General features: G+C 46.9%; 1 protein-coding gene across 3 annotated transcripts in view; it reads right to left on the reverse strand.

Annotated features, from left to right (window-relative positions):
- SLC24A3 (solute carrier family 24 member 3) overlaps positions 1 to 26,131 on the reverse strand; it is a 458,647-nt gene that overhangs the window by 37,976 nt on the left and 394,540 nt on the right. For all 3 annotated transcript variants that reach the window (XM_005604455.4, XM_023626042.2, XM_023626044.2), the window contains exons 7-10: positions 20,912 to 20,986; positions 11,834 to 11,859; positions 6,396 to 6,449; positions 531 to 664 (exon numbers count right to left, since the gene is read on the reverse strand). In XM_005604455.4, coding sequence (XP_005604512.2) covers positions 531 to 664; positions 6,396 to 6,449; positions 11,834 to 11,859; positions 20,912 to 20,986 — 289 coding nt within the window. The remainder of the gene's footprint in view (positions 1 to 530; positions 665 to 6,395; positions 6,450 to 11,833; positions 11,860 to 20,911; positions 20,987 to 26,131) is intronic.

Genomic DNA, 26,131 nt, shown 5'->3' on the forward strand with positions numbered 1-26,131 from the left:
AAGAATCTATTGAATATAGGAATTACTTTGGGGAAAAAAGATAACGTTCTATGTCATTTTGCAGCTTGGAAGCTGACATACTTTAGCCTGAGAATGAATCTGGATACAATATACTAATAACAGCTTTCATTAATGGAGTATTTTACATATTCTATCTCCTTGACTCATTACAAAAATTATCCCCCAATTGCAGAAGAGAAAATTGAGGTTTCATGGTCACACAGCCAAAATGTGACAGAGTCAATACCTCAAAACCTGTGGTCTTCTCTCCTTTACCATCCTGGCCTAATATCCCTGTATCATTCCCAACAAATGTTTTGCTCAAGAACTTCCATGGGGCTTTCCAAGTGGGCTCATCACCAGGTGTGAGACTGCCCCATGATGTAGCCAAAGGGAGGGAGGGAGGACCAGAACCTTCTCTCCCTTAGTCTCCTCTGGGGTGGGCAGCATGCTCTCCAGTCAGCTTCGGGCCCAGCAGCGGCTGTGAGAGTGGGTGGGCACTCCTCTGGTACATGGCTCTCCTACGTTACCTTTCTTGAGTAGCACCACGGTGGCGTCGCAGTTGCTGCTGTCGTCAATTTCAGCATTGTTGGCCAAGCCGTTGACCATGTTTCCAGCACCTTTCGTCCTCCTTTCGAAGCACTGGTGTATGCAAGCGTTATATCTGAACAAAGGAATAAGCAGAAAAGCCCCATTAGCGTTTGCTGTTCCTCCCACCCAGCGCTCCCTGCAGCTCTCAGTCTGGACGCATTGTGGGGGACCCCATGCCTCAAGTTATTACAGTCATGCATCACTTAATGATAGGGATACATTCTGAGAAAGCGTTGTTAGGTGATTTGTTGTTTTGAGGTCATAGAATGTACTTACACAAACCCAGACGGTATAGCCAACTACACACCTAGGCCACATGGTACTAATCTTAGGGGACCATCATCGTATATGCAGTCTGTTGTTGACCAAAACTTCGTAATGTGGCACATGACTGTAATGTTATTTTGTCACCCCATTACCCCTCAGAATATGCAACATGTTCCATTTTCCAGTTTAAGGATATGGTAAGTGAAAATAAAATCAACAGAACATAAGTAATTAGTGACACACTGCTTTCTCTGCAACATCTTCAATGTCAATGGCGGGACCTCTGGATTGAGTTCTCTTACTTGGGAGTCTGTGCATAGAAGGGCTGTGATGAGACTCAGTGGGATGGGCAAGGTCTACCTTCTCTGGGCCGGGTCTCCAGGGCCTTGGTGGCAGGGACACGCTTAGTGGGGAAGCAGAGAATGTCTCATTCGTGCCGCTACCCAGTGCAGCACCTCATGGCCTACGAGTTACAGGCTGGTGGGCGGTCTAGGCCTCTGTCTTTGGTTTCCTGAGGTCACAGGTTGGGATCCTGTGAATCTCTGTTACCGTTATGCTGTAATTCCAGGTCCGACGGGCTCTTGGCTTTATGAAAAAATTCTGGGCTATGATTCTCCATAAGGATTGAGTGAACACATTGTGCAGTGCTCCTAACACATGTGTTGGAAAGGAAGAAGCTTACACAAATTCCTTGGGTGTTTTTGGCAGGTAAATGTTCTGGTTCCTTCATCTTTAGTATTAGAAGACTCTCATGGAGGAATCCTAGAAAACCCATGGGCAAAGACAGCTGGGGAGAGTTTCCAGGGCATTGTGGGCCACTGCTGCTCTTTCCCCAACTCAAAGACCTAAAGATCTTGATGGCTTCCTGGCCACAGGACAACCCATCGAGGTATCCTACCAGCTTGATCTCTGGCCTCCTATAGGAACGGCAGCCGGGCATGGTGACTCTAAATTGCCAACTGGCAAGCAACTCCAGCTGTTTCTCCTCTTGTTCCTGATCCCTTTTGCTGCTATAGACATGTCACTCTCTGGAGTCTCTCCCCACTGTATCCTGTGCCTGTCCTGTTCTTCTGTCAGTGTAGCTGTGGGTGGGTGGGCCTACGGGGGCATGACAGCCACTACAGTACAGATGAAGGGGTCCTCTGTGGCTGAGGCTTCTCTTCCATAAGCCCCCTCCTGTACACCTGGGGAACCTGGGGTCCTTCTTATATCACATGAGGGAGAACAGAAAACCAGTCAAAAGTGATGGTGATGGCAGTGAAAAGACCAATCCTGGGGGACTCTCAGGGTTAATAAGAGGCGGGGAAAAGAATTAGAAGATGACTATTTTGCAATCCTAATGAAATAATGGAGCCAGCTACTGAGCATCAGTGACTGTCAACATCACAAACAGAGAGACAGGAGACACCAATGTGCCTGCTGATGGCAGAATTCACCACCACCTGGGACATAGTCTAACCTGAATCAGGTTGATGGCTGACATATAGGAAACACAGAGGTCAAAGGAACAGGTCAAAGGAACAGGCCACACGACAACATGGGATGTAATCAACAATTTCCAAACTGTGGAAACTGCAGAGCAGACACACTTTGTCAAAGAATAAATTACAAGGAAAAAAATCAACAGAGGGGGAATTTATAAGTTAAAAGAGATCCAGAAGATGGAGCAACCAATTGTAATGAGTGGAATTTATCTGGATTCTGATTTTTAAAATATTTATGACATTTATGAGACTAAAAGAAAACTGTAAAAAATATTTATGAGACCACTAAAAATTCGAACACTGATTGGATATTTAATCATATTAAAAATTAGCATTGATTTTAGGATAATAATATTGTGGTTATGTTAAAAATACGTCCATTTAGAGACATATACTGAAATTTTTGTAGATGAATTGGTATGTCTAGGGCTTCAAATCTTATGGAGGGAGGGAAGTGGACACAGTTGTGGACGGAGCAACTGCGGTTGACGGTTGTGGGGGCTGGTGACGGGCACATGGGCTCGCCATACTATTGTGTTGACTGTTGTATATAGTTAACATTCTTTTTTTCTTTTTGAGGAAGATTAGCCCTGAGCTAACTACTGCCAGTCCTCCTCTTTTTGCTGAGGAAGGCTGGCCCTGAGCTTACATCCATGCCCATCTTCCTCTACTTTATACGTGGGACGCCTACCACAGCATGGTGTGCCAAGCGGTGCCATGTCCGCACCAGGGATCCGAACCGGCGAACCCCGGGCCGCTGAGAAGCTGAACGTACAAACTTAACCGCTGCGCCACTGGGCTGGCCCCTATAGTTAACATTCTTAACGGAATGGTGTCTCTACTTTCTAGACTCAACATGAATGCCCCCCCACAGACAGAGCTATGGGGGAGAGGGTGTGTTTCTGTTATCTTGACTCAGAGTCCATGTTCCCCATAGAAATATTGTCCTGCATGAGGGTTTGCTTTTAAAGTTAACAACTGTGTTACAATTTATTTGGATTTGAATAACAGGATAATAATATTATGTATAGTATTATTATAAGAGCTTTCTTGAAAGCAGATATTGGTTAATAAGTTAACTATGCCATCACATTCCAACCTTACAAAAGCCCCTTTAGGTAGGAAGTATTATTAACCCTGTTTTGTAGAACAGGAAACTGAGATTCAAAATGGCCGAATCACTCGGCCAACGTCCCCCTGCTGGCAAGTGGCAGGGTGGGATCTGCGGCCAGGGCTGAACGTGAAGCACTCGATCTTAACCACCAGACCATATTGCGTCATCTGGGGACCGAATCCCAAAGAAGCAACCCAGATGTCCAGAATCAGTCCTTGCCAAGACCAGGTATGCCTCATGCTCCCTTCAGGTTTCCACCTATCTGGCAAACTGAAATTGCTTTTTGACCTTCAGACAGAATGTTTAAAGTCATTCTAAAGCCATCTACCCAGGAGGCAGTTGATGATTCTAATATATGCTGTATTTAACTGCTGCTGCTCTGTTTTATATTTTTAATTGAATGTTTTAAATTTTGTGCTTGCATCCTGACGCTATTTTATTGTGAAGCATGCAATTTTATAAATCAGATTTTATAAAACCCAATGATTAAAGCCCGTGATTGCAGAGGGGGATGGCTAAAGAGCAGAAATTTCAATTTAGAACTTAGGGCCAGAATTTATGCAGAAAATTCTGTGAGCACAGTAGCAGCCATTCCCCGTTTTGTTTGTATCCTGCTGGTCTGAACAGCTGGAATGCTGGTAAAGCTAAGGCATCAGCAGAAACATACCTCATTAGCTTTCACACGGGGCATGGTTTGGGGTAGAGCAGAGAAACTGTTCACTGCGTTATCTTAACGTCCACAGGCCCTGCCAGCAACTCACAGGCTTTACGATGGGTCAGTGGAAGAGTGCAACGGTCACAGAGTGCATGCTGGCAAGATTCCTCAATCTTCCTTCCCTTTGGATGAAATCTGGTTTTGAAGACTTCCTTATTCTGTGAAGGCCCCAGTGAGTTCAGTATGGAACATACCTTATCCAAATTTAGATTTAAAACCCAAGATCAACGTTGGGCATAGAGCAGACAGTCAATTCTTCTGGAATAATCGACCAATCCACCTTTTCAAAAGGGAAGAGAGGACTCGACTCTTTGGGGATTCAAACTTAAAGTCTCAAAAAGTTGAAAAAAAAAAAGGTGAAATAATCAAATGGAAAATGCTGAGGAAGACACGTGCTGTGGAGGCCCTCTCACTGTGGCAATGATTCCCTCATTGTTGTGCTATGTGAGAGAAAGAGAAGCAAGATGGCTGCTCCTATCTTTAAGGCCTTTCACTTTGGAGTCTAGAAACTCTGGAAAGCCTTTGAGCCAACTCTGATTTGCCTGAGAGCCCATCTATTGGTATTTTTAAATGGAAGGTGATTTGTGGTAAAAGCACCTGTTTTCTTTGTCAGTTACCTCATGGTAACTCCACACCAGGATATGTTTGGTAAGGTTCTACTCAAGAAATGCCCTCCTCCAGTAAGAAGACCCAGATATCGGGTCCACGCTGACCATCAGACAGCTCCTGAGGTGAAGGCTGGATGCCATATTGAGTGGCTTGGCAACTGATTGCTTACAGCCCACTCTGGACATCAGCCAAGTCAGCTCCCACCTTCACTGTGCATGTGACTTTTGCCAATGGCCACATCGATTTCTCCCAACAGGGCTCTTAGCCACTAGAGGCCAGAACAGCAAGGAAAACTTGACATGTTAATTCCAGACTGCTACCTGCTATGTCCAAACTGGCATTTTCTGATAGGATTCTACTTTCTTGCTCCTAGAGAAGGCAGTCACTCCTGCACTCACACGTGCTGGGGAAAGCATGGGTTAACTGAGAGTAGAAGAAACAGCACCCTAGGGGGCATGAAGCTGCAGCACAGCACATCTCTGCACTATTTATAAGCTCCTCCCCTAAATGGTACTTAGCAAAAAGATGAACCAGCAGGTTCACACCCATGGTGCTTGCATTTTACCTTAGAGTATGGGAAACACCAGCAATATAATTCTTGACACAAATAGTAAGCTGCCTGACTCAAAGGAGAAAAAGAACATATGATACAGTGGTTTTAAAATATATCCAGAAATTCTTTGGCACTCCTCCCTTCAAAGGGTGAAGTGGACCCCATGAGTGTGCCCTGGACTTGGTGACTCGCTTCTAATAAAGAGACCAGGGTGGAGGCGGCAGTGTGTGACTTGTGAGACTGGATTGTAAAAGGCGCTGCAGGATCCCTCTTGTTCTCTCTCTTGAACCGCCTGCTCGGGAGGAAGCCAGCTGCCATGTATGGGGACACCCAAACAGCCCTAAGGAAAGGCCTGTGTGGTGAGAAATAGAGGCCTCCAGTCAACAGCCAGCATCAACTCGTCCAGTGCGTGAGTGGGTCATCTTGGAGGCCCAGTCAAATAGAGGATGGTGGCCCTGCCAACCTCCTGCCTTCAATCTCGTGAGAGACCCTCAGCTAGAGCCCTCCAGTTAAGCTGTTCCTGGATGCCTAACTCTCAGAAACTGCATGAGCTAATATATGTTCATGGTTTTAAGGCAATAAGTTTTGGGGTCATTTGTTACACAGCAATTGATGACTATTACAATACGAATGGAAATCTGCAGAGATTTAATCCATGGTTTTAGTCATTTCTTAACTAGCTCTGGTCCCATCTTCCCACCGCCTATATAGAAGCATAACTTATTGAGTTTTATTTCCTTTCTTGTTATGAGAGTGAAGAAACAGCCAAAAGCTAGTTGCCAGGTTCTGAAGAGGGGCAAGGGTCTGAGAGATTTCTCAAATGAAACTCTGAAGCTTTGATTCTATCAGACATAAGGGTTGGAAGGGCCTTTGCTATTGCTGCTAATCAAAATTGCAGTCATTCATAGCAGGTTGCCAAGGCAACTGGATGAGTCTGTGATGGCATGCATTGAAAACCAGTCAGATACCTGCCTTCTCCCCGGTTCCTCTTTCCATATGGTCACACAATGTTGGAGGTAGGAAACAGTTTGGGAAAAGAAACTAAGAAGGTATTTTACTTACTTCATAATGACAATGTAGATAAGATACATCAGCACAAGGACTAAAGACTCCCACCTGTGTACAAACCAAGACTGGTTAGTTAAGAAAAGCCACCGCAGGCAGACGTGCAACACACCAGGTGATCTTTAAAAACATATTTGATGTGAATGGCAGTTAACCCTACCAAGCACGGCAAGGACAAGGCAGATGTAAAAACTGGTTACAAATGCTTCCTGGTCTCTAGACATTTTCTATGCTGCATATTGCTTTCAAGGATCTTTCTCTTTCTTCTCTACCTAAAGGAAAATGCTCCTTCCTCTCTGTTATTTGCTCACCCAAAAGAGTTTTTTGAACACAGCAGGCCTCCTATAATATTGCTGCATATAGGCCTCTATTTATAAACCTATCCACAGCTTAATCATTCACTAAAACTATTCAGATATATTTACAAAGGGCAAACTAGAGGAATCGATAGGGGCAAGCGAGGAATTGTTGGGTACATAGGAGCTGGGCATAAGCAGAAAAAGAGGGAGATAGAGAGGGAGAGGACGATGAGAGAGAGAGGAGAGAGAGAGAAGGACAGAGAGAGAGAAAGAGAGAGAACCTGGGAAAGTGCCAGCAGGAAGGATAAGAATGAATGAGTAGGAAAATGGTCAAGAGAAAGAAAGAAAAAAAATAATGAAACCCACTGGAAGGTACTTTGAACTTCTGGTAATTTGAATACTTCTTTTTTTTTATTTTAGTAACTTTCAGCTAAAAAACAATGAAACTTGATTTCTAGGTTCCCTTTTAGCTGTAGAATTAAATTCGCTAATTGAAGGGGTAATTTTGGCTTTGAGAAAAGGTATCTGGAGAACACTCTATGAAGAATGTCCAGGTTATGCCTTTCCTTCCTCATTCTTTTCAAGTTTCATCTAGAAATTGATCCTGGGGAACTATGTGGTCAAATGTAAAAAGGATGCATATATTAGAGTTTTGGCTGCAGTGGTATTTAAAAAAGCTAATTCCCTCCAAACAGAAACTGCCTCCTGCCCCAGTGGCCTGCTGTTCTCTCCCCAGCACAGGGCAGCCCTCGGCTCATCTGTGCACGGGGAGGCTTCCCCTAAACATCAATTTTCAGCTGCAAAACACCTCCAGAGGCCTGAACATGGTTCCTACTCATTGAAACAATGTATATGCGGCATAAACTTCACTGGGAAAAGTGAGATTTTAGTCACAGCATGCATTTTTGAAGGAAGAGATACCTAAGACGGATTCGAACAGACTCAGGGAGGGGTCACCAGGAAACGACCCAACGTCAATGAAATATTTCAGTTCAGGTGAGCTCAGTCCGGCACCATGTAAACAGGTATATTTATGCTCTCTAATTCCTTCAGCTCTTTTTGAGTTTTTACTCAAAGAAGCCCTTCCACTGCAATATCCGAGTAAGATTCTCTCTGCTGTGTTTCAGGGGTGCTCGTGAGATGGGGGTGCCCTGCTTCTGCTGACATTTCAGGCGTGCTCTGTTGGCGCCCGGACTCAAGCGCACCCAGCACGTCCTCCCGACGAAATGCCCCAGGCTCTGGGAGGCCTCCGTGCTGTGGCTCTGCTGCCCTCTGCTTTGCTGCCTGATCGAGTGTTCGATCATCAAGGATGAGGGATGTAGGAAACAGTTTGGGGAAAGAAACTAAGAAGGTATTTTACTTACTTATAATAACAATATAGAGAAGATACATCTAGTTTAATGCTTAATGCTCTTTGGGGTCCCTCCCCCACGCTCCCTCTCCCCACAGGCCTGTGAGTGTCTCCAAACAACCCCACGATTACATGTCAGCCGTCTGCCTCCCCCTCAACCCTGAAAGAACCCCAAGGTCAAGGCCAAGGTTGGTTCTATGTTCTGTGTCCAGTTCTGGAATGGAGCCTGGCATGTGGACCTGCTTGGGAAACAGTTGTGGAATGGGGCCGACTCCACACGCAGACTCAGAAGTCATGTGGCTCTCTCCTGAGAACGCTCCTCTCCCTCTGCCTCTCCTGACCACAGCCCACACGCATCCTCTGCGGCCCTGATCTGTGGTATGATCTGGGTTTGTTTCTTCCCTTCTCACAAACTTCCATTTTGAGCCACCTTCAACTGGCCCCTCCTTCTCCCACCAGAGATACTTCTTGCCTGTGTTGGGGGGGCTACTCCCTGCTCCTCCCTGTTCTCGCCCGGAGGGCATGGCTCCACTTTCCTAATCATGGTCCAGAACAGAGGAAGCTGGTCTTGAACACTATGCAGGTGGATAGTCTCCAGGTGTGTCCCCAGGCTCTCCTTTCTCTCTCAAAGTCACAACTTGAGGCTCAAGAAGAAACAAAACACCACTCTGGATATTTCAGTTTTCTTATCAGGCCCTCAGACTCACTGAAGACACATTCCAAATTCCTTCTGGCAACACTGTGGGCCTTGCTGAGCTGTCAGTATGGATTCATGGCCCTTGCTCTGCAGGTTGAAGTCACATCCTAATAGGTGGCTCTCTGATGCTTTCTATTTTTAAGTGTCTTTTGGGGACAGGTATCCAACTGAAACGCACCCAACAGATACTCCCATGTCCTGCCTGCTACAACAGCTTCACTATGTTGAGGCAGTGAATGGAGACCCTTCGATCTTAAGGAGGGTGGCCCCCCCGGATAAATAATAATTGGTCTACAGTTATAATTCTATTTCCCCGGCCTCTTATTGGTCAAGGCAAACCCAGTTGTGACCAAAGAGATGTATAGTGGAAAGGTGTTAAATAAAATGACATAGCCCCTTCTTCCACTTTCTTGCCTTCAATCCAAACTTGATGGCTGGAACTGCAGTAGCCATCTTGGGACCATGGAGGAAAGGCGAAGAGAAAAGCACAGCTATCGTACTACCTACACCTGGGGTACTTATTATGTGAGAAAAAGGAACACTATTTCTTTAATCTACTGTAGCTGGTTTTTTTTATTACGTGCTACTAAAAGCCTTCTTACTGCCAGTTCTTGGCTGAATGTGACTTATTGCAAAAAGCTGCTTCAGGAATGGTAAAGGAATCTAAATCGTGAATGATGGGGATACCTTGTTCTTGTTATTTGTATTTGACGGCTTCTTTCCTCCTAAAGAGTACTCTAGTTTCAAAATAAACACAACTGAAATTAATTTCCTTTTGAGGATCTGAGGTGAACTGGTTACCTGCCTTGAAATTTCTAGGACATGCTGGAATGTTCTACAAGGAATGGAATTCACTGTTTAAGGTATTACTGAAACAGTACTGTGCTTTAATTACACAGACTGAAGAATCTGGCTTCAAAGAGAGAAATCAGCTCTTAGACACACCTTTTCAGCAAAATAAATGCTTGTGGTTGGTTAGGTTAGAAGATAGAGATGTGGACAGTGAAAAATATCTTAAAGTTCACTATATTTTGCATTCAAATGAGGAGCTGAAATCCCTGGAAATCCCAAAGCAGTTATGAACCAGTGGCACAGACTTTAACTTCTCAGCCTCACTCATGTGAAAAATGTTCTCTGTCAGCCCATGCGCATAATAACAATAATTATGTAACAGGCGATGGGCCGGGAATGGTGCTCTGGCGCCATGATGGCCTCCCCCTGGTTCTTCTCTGCAGCTACGCCTGTGCATGAGTTATGATTCCAACCCGCCCCAGGCTGGAACAAAGCACGCTTGGGAATTTACAACTCGTTTATCCGTAGCCCTCTTGTCTCCTCACTCACGTGGGAGACGTGGTGCTCAGGCTGAGGGTCCCATGACTTCAGAATCTGGGCCCTTCAGCTCAGGCTTGACTTTCCATCATAGGAACCTGGCGTTCTAATCTCTTAACCTCAGAGGAGGTTCAGCCTTTGGAACGAAGAGGAAACAGACCCTCCCTTTCTTGTTCCATACCATCTGAAACATCCTAAAAGACGTTTTGAGGGTAAGCACTGAAACAGGGTGCTCAAGAACCCTGCTGTCATCTCCTCCTGCCACGGTTTTCACCAGCACAGCCGGGGAGATGTAGAAAAGAGAGCTCCCTCTAAGACGGATGGACAGTAAACCACCCGTGGATAGCCTTTCTTAAGGTTTTCTGCACAAAAGCAACGGAAAAATTTCAGAGATCAACTGTGATCCTAACTAGTTTGTCTTGATAGCAGCATTGTTAGCAAAGATCAGCAACACTGAGTAACACTTAAGCACCTACTGTTTGCTGAGGGCCAGCGGTGTTTGTGCTAACGGTGCCATCTGTTTGAGCGAGAATGCTTCTGCAAGTTTTCTTGTGCTGCACTTAATTCCCAAGGAAGTGTGGAAAAGTATCACCACTCCATTTGGCGACTCCATCCAGGTGGATCCCACAAGGAGGGTCTCCCAGACCTCTGACCGAGGTGCTCCTGGGCATCTTGATCCCTTTCAGCCTATTGATCACTGTTAGTCAAAGAAGACTTCCTTCTAATTTTGGGGGGGGGGTCAATATAGAGATTATGGGTCTTAAAAGCAAGTTCTCCGAGCTGTCTCCTCCTCACCCGTCTTGGACAGAGGAAAGAGAGAGCTGAGAAAAGTATCTTAATACCCTGGCATAGTGCATAGCATCTATTGTCAATCTGCTAAGTTCCCTTATTCCCCTCAAATTCTGAGAATCACAGAGATATCCTAAGACACAGAGACGTCACTCCCACAACAGTTAGCATTCATTTTGTTGAAGGTGGAGACAGTGAAGGCTCTACTTCTTTTTCTAGCTCATTCTTAGCTTTAAATAATACCAAGAAAGTCGTGCACCTACAGTGCCACACCCATCCATTCCTAAGATGTTATTTCACACTACTCTACTTCTACAGATCAAATATTTGAAAAACGTAACAAGAATGCACAACACACCCAATTTCTATTTCCAGTTCAAACAGATTTGACTTGCTCAGAACCCATTTCGAAAAAGGTGATTTGGACAGTTGGCCCAAATGCCAATGTTACCATATGTTTAATTTGGGCAAAGTTTTTTATCTATAAAAAAAAAAAATCACTGATGTTTTCAGAGCTCTAAGATCTTCTTGAATGTCAAGCCGAACTTTAATGGGTTAAAAGTCACTGAGATGCCTCCGTATCCAGTTCCTGAGATATACAGGGTATTTGGGATATGCGGACATGATTTGGACACAATTTGAAAATATCAGTCAAATCTTAACCATGGCCTAGCAATGGCTGACTGCAGAAAGACACAGCTAAGTCATGCCATCCAACCTGGATGATAACAGTGAGATATTGGAATCCCAAGTGGAAGCCTACCACCTCAGCCCAAGGGAAAAGGTCTCTGTTCTGTGAAAACCAATTTAATTTCTCTGTTGAGGTGGACCGAGGGTTCCCCAAGAAATGCTAGCTGTTCCAAGCTACCATGACACTTCCCTTTCTTTCCTAAACCCTGACTCTGGTCTTTCATATATTTGGCTCTGCAACATAACAAGGAGAAATTGGAAGGGAAAAAGAGGTACTTACCAGGAAACTTGTTCATCGTAAATGAACTGTGAAAAAAACAAAGAAAAATAGAAGATTAGATATACACATGTGTACACGCGCACATGTACGCTTTATGACTGCACGTTGTCCACCCTTGCTGCTAGCTTGGCGGGAATCGAGGCTGGAGGTGGCCTGGAACACGAAGCACCTGTGGGAAACCCCCTCTGTGCTGGTCTGGTCTCTGGCTGGTATTTGTGGAAGGAGGTGTTGCTGGCAGACTTCAGTGGGCATGTTGCAGAGGGGAAAAGCATCCGGTTATCATCCTACCCTTCCTGCAATTTCTGTCCAACAGTGGAGTGAGAGGGAAGTAGGACCAATCTGCTGTGTGGAGCAAGACACACTGTAGAATTTCAGATCTGGAAAGGGGTGTAGGAACTTGGCAGGTGCTCCCAAACGTTAGCCACTTAGGGGCCACCTGTAGGATGTCTGCATACCTCTGTGCTCTGTACAGCATCTTCAAGCTTTTATGCAAGCACATGGACTTCTACGTACTCAATATTTTTCTTTCAGTTGACTTTTTTTTTTTTCCCTTAAAAGAATTTATTTTCAAAGGAAACTTTGCATCACAACCAGAAGTGGAGAATCAGCACCACTTGCCAGCACATGTAGAGGGGGAAAAATAAATGCAATGATAACAGTGATTGCAAAGCATCCTGGCTGGACACTGTGGGCTGCCCAGGCTCTGGGCCACAGGCCTGCTCTCTCATTAAAGGAGATTAGCAAGGGTCAGAAGCAGTGGAAGACACACAAGTGTCCAACATTTCCTCTGATCAGTTAGGATCCAAAGAGAATACACAATGGAACATTATTTGTTTAAGTTCTAGTCCATATATCATCTAAAATCACTTCACACTTTGGGGGAAAATATGGTATTATCCTAGTCCTTTGATTTATACAGGGAAACAGAGCCACAGAGAACATGAGTAATTTTCCCTCATTGCTCAATTAGCTGCAGAGTTGGTTCTAGAACTCAGGCCTGGCTCTTGATTTAGTGTTCTTTCCGTGACACTTATCTGCCCAGATGGCATGCTGTTTAAACCACATGGGTGCAGTCACATTTTATTCAAGCAGGAAGCTGAGGGCTGGTTCACAGTGCCTTCTTTCCACTCTCACGGGATACGACCGCTTTGAGAGTGATCATCTCTGAGGGGCTTTGCCTTCAAGGGCAGTGGCCCTCTGGAGACTCTAAGGCAGAAACTTGCAGGACAATCTGGGTGTAAAGTGTCATTATCACACGTAGATGGTAAACTCAGCTAATGACGTGGGCATTGCTTGGGTCCCCCCAGCAATGACAATAACCACCAGTTGTGAGAGATGCAGAGAAAACCTTATGGACGAGCAGGATACAGCTCAAGTCACATAGAAGGGCCTCGCTCCAATTATCCCCAAGGTGTAAAGAGATGGATGAGGAGAAACAGGCCACACTTATTTGTAACTCGCTCTTCCTGACAGGTCATTGAAAAAGACATTGGCTCCATCAGTTTTGTGACTCTTGTCATTGTCATTGGATTCACCAGGTTGTCATTTGGATGAAAGTGTCAAACCAGAATGGGAAGAGAATTAAAGACATAAAGGAAATCATCCTGTGATCTAGGTTGGATGGTATGGAATCTACTCCCTGGAAGGCATTCACAGCTGCTATTGTATAATCACTAGCTTTTAAAAAATTGTTGCCAAGAAATCATGGAACAGAACAAACGATTTAAGTTGGAAAACGATTTCTATTAATTGAAGTTAATTCAATATCAGTCTTGGACAGCAGGCTGGAACAATCAATTCGTAGCCACTTGAGAGCACAAGATCCTGGTAAAGAGTTTATTAGAGCACCAATTTAATTTTCATCCATCAGGGAAGGCAGATGATACTCTGTAATATGAAAGCAGCTTTTAGGAAGCCCTTATTCTGTGTCCTCTGACTGACAGGTGGGGGCACAGATCAATACATCTTTAGCTATCGACTAGTCAATGATCATATCAATGAAAAAAATCAGAATAGGCCTAATTGTGCAAAGGATCCCAAAGTAGGAACAGAATTTGCAGGGAACACAATAAATGAGAGAAAGACTGGGACATGCCTGGACGAGACTGGACCAGATACACAATTAAGGACAGAGCATCATGAGCCTGCAGTCAAGGTGACGGCGGTGGCAAGGGGAGCCGGGGGGTGGGAACATGGTTCAGAGAGGCAGACGGGGAGGGAAATGCTGATGATCTCGCTACAGGTGCTAACAGATGGTGGTGCCCTGGAACCTTCAAATTACTGATGGTGAAGCCCTGTCACTGACAACCGGAGCCAGGAGGCCTCAGCTCCCCTGTGGCTAATGAGCAAACAACGGTCTGGATCTTATCCCACTACTTGAAGAGGATTGGGTATAAAAATTAGAGGACTCAGAAAAGAACAATAAAGTGACAGAAGGGACTAGAAATCAGGGCTTAAAGGAAATCTAAACGGAAACAGGGTTGTTTTTGGTGAGAAAGGAGGCAGACGGTGAGTTATGAACAGCCTCCTAGCGTCTGGCGGTCCTTGGGGGAGGCGATCAGCCGACCACCCATTCAGAAGACTGAAAATGAGGCAATTGGCCCTTTTCACCGAATGTTCCTGTGAGAGAGTATGGTACTGGACCATCCTGATGGCGCACTGGAGTCGTCCTGTCTGAAAACTCAAAATGAGAAGGACAGGAGACTCTTGATGTTGCTGACGGTTCCAGGAAAGGGACTTGTTATTCCTTACAGATTTGATTCCATTTAACTTACTCAAGACAGGTGTTGCATATCCCTCTGTATTTTCATGCTCTATCTGTGAGTAAAGAAGACAAAATAACTTTTCCTACCCCTCAGCCGTATTACTAGGGTAGAAGAAAATCTGAAACCATTAGCATGCCTTGTTTGAAACCAGACACTGCTCTCCCAGTTCCACCAGGTCACCACTAGGTGGTGCTCATGTCCCGGCCCTTAGTCGTGTTTGGCCAAGGCCGTGAGGTTGAAATGAAGTCAGTTCAAGTTTATTTTCGCAGCTCCATTAAATCTCCTGAGAGGAGGGCAAGCACCTCAAGACAGACTGCCTCCTGAAGGAGGCGGCAGGCAACCCACTGCTGTCACGGGGCAAGGTGATGTTCTGGAGGCAGGTCCTGCCTAGTGTTCTGAGTTGGGGATAGAGGGGTCCCTCATCTACGACAATACTCAATTCTTATGATGTGTTACAGTTGAGCGACCTGCAGTGTGGCCCTTGGAACTGACCCACCCTTTTCCTAGCAGGGTTTTTGAAAACGAGACTTGGGAAAGCACCTCTCTGTGCTCTGCTGGTTGTGTGTGGGGCTGGGCACTGTGATCGTCCCCAGAGACTACATGGAGGTGGAGCTGATCTTTGGGCCCCAGATTTGCTGCACACGGCTGGTTGGGGGGACCTGCTCTCTGACCCATACACAGTTCCTCCAAAGCTACCTTTGGCTTTGCCCTAAGCTTTCCACGTGTTCCATAGACGAGTTAAATGCGAACACACAGGAGTGAATTTGAAAAAAACATTCTTTTCTTCCAGGCCTCAGAGAAACGGTTGGGTACCATGGAAACCAGCTTTTCAGTCCCAGTGTCTGCTCTAGAATTCTTCAAGAGAGACAGGCTTATATCAGGCTGGTAGATCCCTGGATGACAGAGCATCCCAGAGACCCGCTAAGGGAGTGGGACACTGGAGATGGAAGAGCAGGGAAAAGACGAGCCAGGAGTCGCCCAGATGTGCGGGCAGGAGAGGAGAGGCCGGCTGGCCTCTGAGCAGGGAGGCAGGTGGCTGGCCCCACATGGCATGTCAGTCCCTGGGTTTGCTTACCATAAGCTGTAACCATGGAGCAGGGGCGGCCGCACTGCTGAGATAAGATTTCATAGCTTGTATTATAATCACTGGCACCGTTAGAATTTTAAGCAGCAAAAATAATAGGAGAAAATCAACAGCATCATTCTCTTTCAAGAGACTGAAACCTTGAAATCGTTCCTCCCCTGCTGGAAACAGACACTGCCCTCCACAGACTTCTCACTCCACAGTGTGGAGACTCCCTCAGGAGATGTGACCAAACGCAGTCCTGACCTTCTCAGCTTCTGGGACTGGGGTGCCAATGGCTTAGCTGAGGCCAGGGCGATTCCATCTGAGGAGAGGAATCAACGGAATACACTGCAAAGTTGTTGTTATGCGCCCATATGGTTTTCACACTTTACGGTTTAACAGCAATTCTGACATAGGATCTCTAGCAGGCTGACTTGATGGTAGTGGGGGCTGCAGGAGGGTAGGAAATAAAGCTTACCCAAAGGCAGGGCATGAGCGGAGCAGGCATCTCATAAATGTGTGGGGCAGGCTACAAGGTGAAGAAGGGATGGAGGGAGGATTTAGGATGAGAGGATAGTGGCTAAACCCAAAGGACTGTGTTTGCTGAGCAGTGCAAAAACACAGACACAATGAAATTTCCAAGTTCTTCTCCTCGTGAAAGCGGAGCGGCTCCTCTCTGCATCCCCCAGTCCGGCCTGCTCCCTGTTCCAGGAGCAAATGCAAGGCTGTCCCAGCTCCCCAGGTTACGCAGCATCGCTCCAAGCAGGCCCCTCCTCCTCCCAGCAGCAGGGTTTACAAACCAGGCGACCTTTGTGAGACCACAGTGGATTTGTTTAAGGAACCTGCAAGTTCTCTCGCCTGCATCCTCCGTGAGGACCTTCCAGCTACCACAGTTACTCCCACTCTGTCAGAAGGAGAGCTGGGAGGGAACAGGGGTACCCTGAACGCAGGAGCCCCAATGTCGCCAAGCTGGAGAGATGTTAACTGCTGGTGAGGAAGGGGTCTGAGAGGGACGGGCGCTGAGCCAGAGCGGAGGCCGGAGGGTGACCGCCAGTCATCAACAGGACAGCAAGAGGTCTCTTCTCTCTCAGAAAGGGCGAGATAAAGAGATTTCTGGATCATTTAAGATCAGTTGTGCTAATGAGAGAATTCCAGGAGCTGGAGGAGGAAGCCATTCCTCTCAGTCTGAAAACGTAAAGTGCAGCAGACGCCCTCTCTGTTGGCGGACTGGGGGGCGGGTGGGGCAGAATCAGGATGATGTTGGACTGTAAGAGGCAGACCTCACTGGAGGGAAAATCCAGATCCTTTGCTGGGGTGGTGGAGATGTACTGCCTGAGACACCCGCTCGGTCAGCCTGAGGCCTTACAGCTCCCTGACTGTGGGCAAAGACCCGAATTTCTGGAGCCTCGGTTTTGCCATCTGTAAAACAGGACTCATATAACAGCTCACTTGCAGAGCGTGAGTATTGAACTAGAACGTCTTCAGTGACACACCCAGAGTAGTTCTCAGTCCCGTATTAAATATCGAGTGGAAGCTTGTTAAAACCGACAGATGCCTGTGAGAATGGAGGTGTATTTTCTGTGGAAGGACTTGCTCACTACAGTTGTGCCATCCAATGTGATAGGCACTAGCCACACGTGGCTACATAAATTTAAATTAAACTAAAAACTCAGTTCCTTGGTCTCACTAGCTTCATTTCAAGAGCTCAATAGCCACACGTGCCCAGTGGCTACCCTACTGGACAGTGCTGCCTTCATCTCTCTGGAATCCCCTTCAGAGGGGTATCAGCAGTGAGCCCTCCGAGAAAGAGAGGGAAGCGGTACCGGACCAGCCCTGCTGCTGGGTCAGCCCTCAGGCTGCCCGAGGGCCTCCAACTGGTGCCAGCGGCTCAGCCGGCCCTTCTCCAGGCGTAGTGCTCCCAAATCTGATGTGTGAGCCTGGCTAAGTTATCCGGAACCTGCCTCGGAGGCCTGTCCACTCCCCCTCGAGGTTTCCCTTCTCTTGATGCTCACAATCCCTGATCTCAAAGCAGAGATGAGGGTAAAAATAAAGTATTCCTTTTAGGGCAGCTGCGAGCCTTCGATGTAATGAATCATTTGCATTTATGTAAATTACATGATTATGTAAATTACAGTAACATTTCAACAGAAGAGACTGTGGGTCTGCTGGAATTCAGAGAAAGGGTAGGACTGGGAGGCGGGGTCAGGTGGGGGCGGGTCACTGGGTGAGAGACAAGCAACAGCGGGTCTGTAAGGATTTGGGGACTATCTATCAGGTAGGACAAGGACATGCTCCAAAGGACCCAGAGTGCTCTCAGCACTTAGAAGGCGACACTTCTCTTGCAGAGAGAGACCCAAGTATGAACCGAGCCTCCTGGGCCGTGTCCAGCTACCCAGGGCCTGAGGCTTCGCTGTAGAGACATCACTAGCGCGTGCTAAGAGACACACACTGTGAGCTTTTGAAATGATCACTGCTTCAGGCATAACGCCTGCTTAATTTCTTCTGCCCTTCCCCTAAACAATAACAACAAACAACTAGAAAGCACACAGAGCAAAGGTGGGGTGAAACCCAAATGCTCAGGGGATTGAGTCCCTTGTCTCTAGTTAATTGTTGTGAGCTCTGCTGGTCTCAGGATGCCGGAGCTCGTCTCACTCTGATGGTTTTGCTTCCGGCCGTGTCCCTCTGCATCACCTTCCGTGTTAGCATTTTCGGAATCCAGGTAACATCGACTCTGTTAGCACGGTCCTGGCCCAACAGCCCTGAGCATCTCTGGAGAAGTGGTCTTTCCTGCTCTTTGGATCGCCAGGCCCATGGCTGTCCTCAGGGCTTCTCTGCGGGTCTGAAGGGCCTCTCAATGGAATGTATAGAAGCAGCATCTGGTCCCACTCAAACCAGACTTGCCCTCTGGGGATGAGCTCTTCACTGCACCACCTGAGGGGACCGGCAGTCCTGTCTTCTGAACATTTCAGAACCATAAAAAGGGGCAGAAGGTTAAAAAAAATCCTAATAGTTAAATTGTTCGGATGGTTGGTAATTATTTGTGGACAGGAGGAAGGGCTTTTAAAAGCAGGAATTTTAAGTGCCCACTGCAGGGTCCTCTAGAGAAGCTTAGTATTCTGTAAGGAAGGCCAGAGGAACACTGATTTTGCTACGATGACCTAAGGGAAACTGCAGAAAGAGGAGATTAGGAAACCTTGACAGAAAGATGCCATGTGTGAGCAGCACCTGGGCTGGGCCACCACTGCACGTGGGGATGCTGAGAAACCTCTGCTGGGCGCTGTGCTTCTGACTCACGTGGATTGTAAGTCTCGTGTAAAGCTCGAGACGAACAGCAGTCAGACATCCAGACAAGCAAGCTGCCAGGACGCCATGCCTTTGAGAATCTCAAAATCTACTCTAGAAACGGGCATTGCCATGCGACAGACAGATACCCAGGGCAATGGTGCCCAACCGTATTTGAAGGTGAGTTTCTCAAAGTGCAGTGTGGCGCTGCCTCAGAGTCACCTGGGAGCGGGGAAGGTCCTGGTGAAAGGGCCATTTCCTGGGTCCCACCCCAGAACCCACTGAATTAAAATCTCTGGGTTGCGCGTCTTAAAGAAGCACGCTGGGCGTTCCCAGGGCACACTGAAGTCGGAGGAACACAGTTAAAGTAAAAAGAACCAAGACCAAACCCTGAGGGCTCAAACTCCATCTTGTCCACTACTTCTAACAGTGGCGAAATGTAATTTTTCTCAAAATCACAGAAGTCTGTAAACCACAGTCCAAATCTTCAGATTAACAGCAAAGAAGCCCTTGCTTTGCACGTTGTTGGCATCTGAGGGAAACAGCACTGCCGGCAGCCTCGTGTTCAGCGGGCTCAGCTGGTGATTCAGGCTCTGCTGGGGGTGGGGGGTGGGCAGAGGATTGCTTCGCCCAAAGACCCCGCCTGGGTGAGCGTCCCCTGCAGCCTGAAGCAGCAAACCCACTCTACTTCTTCACACATCATTAGCGACAACTGCATCTGTTTCATCTCGCACACATCCAGATAGATGTGACAGAGGACGAGTTTTTCACACATAGTCTAGGAGGCGCCTATGCCGAAAACAGAGAAAGCAGCTGATGCCGGCAAATCTGCTGTTGGGAGTGGACGTGGCCAAGTCCGTGCTCCCGGGAGATCTCGGCCTGCGCTGTTCTGTCTCCTCACCTCGTCTGTATGACAGTGGTTCTTTCTGGAATTCGGCAAAGTAGAGAGTTGTGTTCATTGACACCATCCCCTAATTGTGTCTCTTGAAAAAAGTAACTTTCAAAAATCACCCCCAAGCACCCTAACGGCAGAGGAGCAGAGCGCCCATGATCAGCATGGGCTCGTAGCTGGCCGACAAAGCTCGCTGCAGAGAGCGTTTGAGAAGTCCTGGCTGGAGTGAAGAGAAGAGTCTCCTTGATTTGGGGTGACCATATCTTCCCCACAGGTAATAACTGAGAACAAGAGCACAGAGGGTGCGCGTGTCCTTAAGTCCACTAACCACGAGTTCAACAGCCGGGCCTGTCTTCAGCTCCAACGTGGCATATCTGAACCCTCTGCTCCCCGGGGCAGGACAATTAAGCCAAATGGGTACGGTGGGAGTTGGGGGAAAGGTCCGTTTAATATCATTCCCAGGCTGGGGGGCTAGGACAGAAATGGGGGCTGAAATATAGAAAGAGGGTCCACTCTTGGGGAAATCATCCTCAGGTTAGAGACACGCTGAGTTTGGGACATGAAGATGTCCAGTAGAGAGCTGCTTATCCCTGACCTCAGGGAGATGCCACTGCTAAGAACACGCTGTGGAATTGTCTGCACAAAGCTGGTGTGGCCATGGGCACTGTGGAAGGGCAGGGTGTGTCCTGGGACAGTGTCTGGAGGGAGAGGGGGAAGGAGGAAGGTCCAAACCTAGGGACATTGACGCTGAGGGGACTTACCAGGGAGCCTGTGAGGAAAGTGAGAGGAAGGGTCAGGGGATCACAGAGAAACAGCAGGGGACTCTCACGGAACCAGGTCCCCAGAGTCAACACTCTGGTTCTGAGCACCAGACTATCAGGCTGGGGTTCTGGGTGATCAGAGGAGCTGGAAGGAGCAAAAGCTGCCTCCACGCACAGACATCTCTTTGCTCATTCACACCAGAGAGCCTCGACCTGCCCCATGCAGAGGAGCCGCGTAGAGCCCCGGGGTGAGAAGGAAGACAGGGAGTTAAACTGCAGGGGACTCAGGTGAAGCGTCCGTCACACACTTACCACGATGAGTGCGACCACGGACAGCGTGTAGTAAATGGAATCCCTCAGCAGGCACCAGGAGGAAAGAGCCACCACCTGAAGGCAAAGAGGGAGACAGTAAGAAACAGGCTATCTGACTGTGTCAATAAGAATGCACAGCTCCCCGTGGCTCCAGCCAGTGAGAAACCAGAAACACAGCCTAGTATTTCTGTCTCCTGTCCTGGACCCAGTCAGTCTGCCAGTCGATATGAATTTATTGAGGGTCTTCAGGCATATTAGTCTGGATCTTCTGAAAAGCAGATGCTAAGATGGGATTAATCCTGCAACAATTTTATAACGGGGAGATACTCATGAGAGAAAATGGGGAAGGAGCCGGGGGGAAGGTGGGAGTGCCTTCCAACATGACTGGGGTCTGACCGCTGTGGGGAGAGAGGCGAGGTTGGATGGACATGTCCCAGGCTGCTGGGCAGTCTGAGGAACGTTCAGCAAAACTGACTCAAAGTCCTGCGTCTCTCAGGAATGCACCAGCCTCAGCATCCCTAAGGTCAAGGGGAGGATTGATTCTACCCTCGGTCCTTGTCAAAACTCTATGGTCTGGGAATGAGCACCCAGGACCGCCCTCAGGAGGGGCATGGACAAGCCTGATCTGCAGTCCCTCCGGGTCCTCTTATCTCATCTCTATTATATACATGGCCTTGTTGGCACTTGACCCATGGTTTAATCAGAATTTTTAAAAGATTGATTTGCATATTGATTTGGAGAAAATGTTGCTTTTAGCAGTTGGGAGATGTCCCTTTAAAGATACAATGGCTCTGCTGAGCCGAGGCCAGTAGACACATTGCTGGAGGCTAAGGCAGCCTTGGCCTGCTGTGTCCAGACTTCTGCAGGGGAAGGAGGCCCCTGGGTACAAGGAGGGAAAGGAGCCAGGGCTGGGCACTGTGCGAAGATAGGTTGCGGGGAGGGGAGGGAGTGTGGACACCAGGGGAAGCTCCTTCTGGAGGGAGTCATTTCTCCTTGGTAAGGGTAAGTCCTTCAAAGTCTCTCTGTGAGGGATACCTCGTATTTTGTCTCCACTTTGCAGAGTAGGTCCATGTTGATAGACTCTCACAAAGAAGCCTGGGAGAGTCCACAGGGCCATGTCAGAGGTGCTTCCTGGGCTGCCTCCACTCACAGCTCCTCTTGTCTCCCTAGAAATGTGTCAAGTACCCCATGGCCATAGGACATGTGTGGCTGCCTTTGCCCTGGGCCTCATGAGTGAAAAAGCACACAGCAAGTGTCAGCTCTCAGCTGGGCCAAGGACAGGCGCCTGCTGCACCAAAGACAGAGGAAAAGGGATTGTAGGAACAAAGTGACCTTTGGAGCCTCCTCCCTTCCTGACCCCTGTGTCTGTCTGTCCAGAAAAGATCAGGCAAAGTCAAACCAGAGAAGGCATTCTGGACTCAAGTAACATGAAAGATATGACTTAAACAGAACCAGAAATGAATCACAAGGCCACTCTCTTTCAACTAGCACACTCCTCCACTTGTTATAGGGACACAGGCATTTTCTGTTGCTAATTTTGCCTTATTAGGTTTCGTATTTGCAGATCTAGGTTACAGATAATGGGGATGTCAAGAAGAGGACTCAAGCCAGAAAAATCACTTTAGAACAAACATAAGGTATTCTCTACCCTTTCATCATGCTCCCCTTGTACCGATACTCTTAGAGCCTGTGGTCATCATTCGCCATCTATAGGAGTAAACTGGACTGATCGTTCATTTTCCAGAAGGTCATAAAATGTTGTGAATATTTATTCTATTTATTAGCATTAGGCAAATGGACTTAAAACATGTGGCAAATATCAATTCTAAATTTCCTTAAAAAAATCACTTGGGCTGGCAGATTGAACATACACTGTTACCTTTGCTCTTGTTATACCATAACAAGATAATAGGAAAGGGATTTTTTTTTTAACAAGATAAAAAACCCACAAGAAAAAGAGAATAGAATAGCTGATCAGAGCAACGCCATTTTGGAAGTTGGAAAGAAGAAGAAGAACTGGTCATTCAGCTGGCAGTGGGCAAAACTCTAGAAACGGGGGCCGGCCTGGTGGCGCAGCGGTTAGGTTCACATGGTCTGCTTCTCAGTGGCCCAGGGTTCACTGGTTGGGATCCCGGGTGCGGACATGGCACCACTTGGCAAGCCATGCTGTGGTAGGCGTCCCACATATAAAGTAGAGGAAGATGGGCATGGATGTTAGCTCAGGGCCAGGCTTCCTCAGCAAAAAGAGGAGGACTGGCAGTAGTTAGCTCAGGGCTAATCTTTCTCAAAAAAAAAAAAAACAACAACAACAACTCTAGAAATGGCGGTGACAGTGGGCCTGAAAACAGGATAACTGAAAGACTGTTTGAGAACCCCAAACTTCCTCTGTCACTGCAAGCAGACCAGTGACCGCACATCCCTCACCTTAACAGAAACAGAGGAGAGGAGACACTCAAATAATAAAGAAAAATTCCCAGAAGTTGAGCATGTGCATTTTCCAAGTAAGAGGGCCCTCTGAGTGACCGGCACAAAGGACAAAGAAAAGATGTACACCAAGGCACATCATTATGAACTTTCAGAATACTGAGACAAAGAAAAGGTCCTAGAAATTACCAGAGAGAGAGAAACAGGGTTATATACAAGGGCTCAAAACCAGAATGACATTTTATTTCTCAGCAAAAGCACTGTAAGCTAAAAGATGATGAAATAATGCCTTCAAAACTAAAGAGGAAAATGATTTCAATCTGGAATTCTATGCCCAACAAAATCATTCATTAAAAGTGAGAGAAGACTAAATATAAAAGTTTAATTATCTCAAAAAAATTTACTTGCTATGCACCCTTTCTCAAAAAGCTACTGGAGGGTGTGTTCCACCAAAATAAGGGAGTAAATTGCTTGTTACATAAATTTATGTTACAATAAATCATTACATCAAACAATTAGAATCTATAATAATAAGTGAACAAAATTTCCAGAATGGTGGTGAAGGACAATTCTAGAAAGATGGTAAAAGGAGACTCTAAAATGAAACTTGTGCAGCAGACTTAGAGAGAAACCTAGCAGTATTAGAGCAGGTCAGAGGACTCAGAGGAAATGATGCCAAAAGGACAAAACTGACGGAATAGCTGATCATTCTGAACCCATGAAAAGGAGATTAGGGAGCTCCACGAATAGAACACAGAAAAGTAAGCACATGAACAACAACAAAAAGACAACTGTAAACCACAGAGGAAACACAGAGCTGTGAAGGAAAGGAAGACGAATCATTATGTATTAACGACTCAGGTACAGAGTGCTGACATAGCCATAATCAACTAAGCATAGACCACTGTGTAACCAAATCTATCATCTAACTATTTGGGGAGGATAGGGGCCTGGGTAAGAGTGGTGGGTGGGCCTGAAAGAGACCCACACCCTCCTCTTCCATACTGTGAAGTCAATGGAGAATGCCTGAAGCTGAAAAATCAAGGAACGGCCATCTAAGCATGCTATTCAGAGATACTGAGCAAGTACCAGGAACAAACAAACCAGTGGGAAGAGGTCGCCTCAGAAGAGTGGGAAACTGGGGCTGGCGGGACTGGCAGATGGCTGTGTTTCATAACAAGCCTTCTAGAACTGGTTGCCTCTTTAAGCTCTGTGCATATATAACTATAATAAAAAGAAAAACAAGAAAGAATACTACCAATTATCCATTCAGATTTACTGCTGTATGAAATACACCTTGCACTAGGACAAGATGTCAAATCTGGATGGACAGTGATATATTTTATCTCTTTGTAAACAGAATAGTTTTCAATGTCTGGACTATCATCAAATTTCAGCTCCAGATTCAGAGCCTACACTTAGCAAAACAAATATTTTTCTATAGAAGAGATGAACTGGAGGACAAGTAAGAAGGAGTCAAACCAGAGAACAATTTCCTTCCACAGTCTACACTGAATTAAAGCATTGTTGCTGATTCTGCAGTGTCTATAGTGAGAGCTGGGACCATGACCTCATGTCCACCTCTAACTTACCACTCACCACAACAGCAAATATTTATCTGATACCTCCTGCAAATACGGGGATCTGGAAGAATTAGCTCATCCAATCCTACAGCAACCTAATAAGGTGGGCACGGTCACCTTCACTGGGCAGCAGTCTAGGCTTGGCCAAGTTGAGGGACTTGACCAAGGTCATACAGCTAGCAGTGGGGAGGGGCTGGGATCTGAACCCAGGAGGCCTGGGTCTCCAGCCCCCGTCCCCACACACTATGCTACAGTGCCTCATGGAGGCCAGGATGAAGAGCGGACACCCGTCTGTGGTTGCTGCCCATGGAGACTTTCTTTTCTCTATGACTTTAAGCTGTTGGGCACATGTGTTAGAGACGGTAGCCAAAGGAGGGCAGAGTTGAAGGCGCGAGGCAAAAAAGTAGTGACCGCAGCTCAAGTTAAAAAATATACTGCTTTAAAGAGATTCAGGACGAGCAATCGAAGGAGAAAGGGGCGCCAGCTCCCTGGCCGAGTGGTTGGGTTCGCGTGCTGCCCTTCAGCGGCCCAGGGTTTCACAGGTTCGGATCCTGGGCGTGGACATGGCACCGCTCGTAGGGCCCTGCTGAGGTGGCATCCCACACAGCACAATCAGAAGGACCCACAACTAAGGATACACAACTATGTACCGGGGGGCTTTGGGGAGAAAAAGGAAAAATAAAATCTTTAAAAACAAAAGGAGAAAGGAGTTACCATAGGACTACAGATATGCATATGGATATGGTACAGACTAGTCTAGGAGGGAGCCAGTTAAGCAAATCTGAAACTACTCTGTTTAGCTAGTTTAGTTAAAAAATAACAATGACACTACCACCAACACAGCTCACTGTTTGCTGAGTGGTTCACTTTTCCACAAAGATGAATACACTGATGGGGTCTCTGTGGTTTCCTTCGCTTCTTCTTGGTGAAGGATTCTTTATCTCTAGATGGAGGCCAGCAACTATCTGACTCAGACCATGAACACATTTATTGGCAGAGAGGGACCTGTTAGCACCTCTGCATCAAAATGGGAGGCTCTTTCTCATCTGTTGGCAGGTGTCACCCAACCCAGAGCAGGGGAAACATTGATGAGAAGACACTGCTTCCTCAGCACTTTGCAAAATGGCTGCAAGGAGGAAAGACAAGTCATTCTGGCAAAGAGACTAGAACAGGGGTCCTGGGAGAAAACCAACAGTGAGTAATTCTGCCCTTG

This window comes from Equus caballus, chromosome 22 (genome assembly GCF_041296265.1).
Source record: "Equus caballus isolate H_3958 breed thoroughbred chromosome 22, TB-T2T, whole genome shotgun sequence".
NCBI lineage: Eukaryota > Metazoa > Chordata > Mammalia > Perissodactyla > Equidae > Equus > Equus caballus.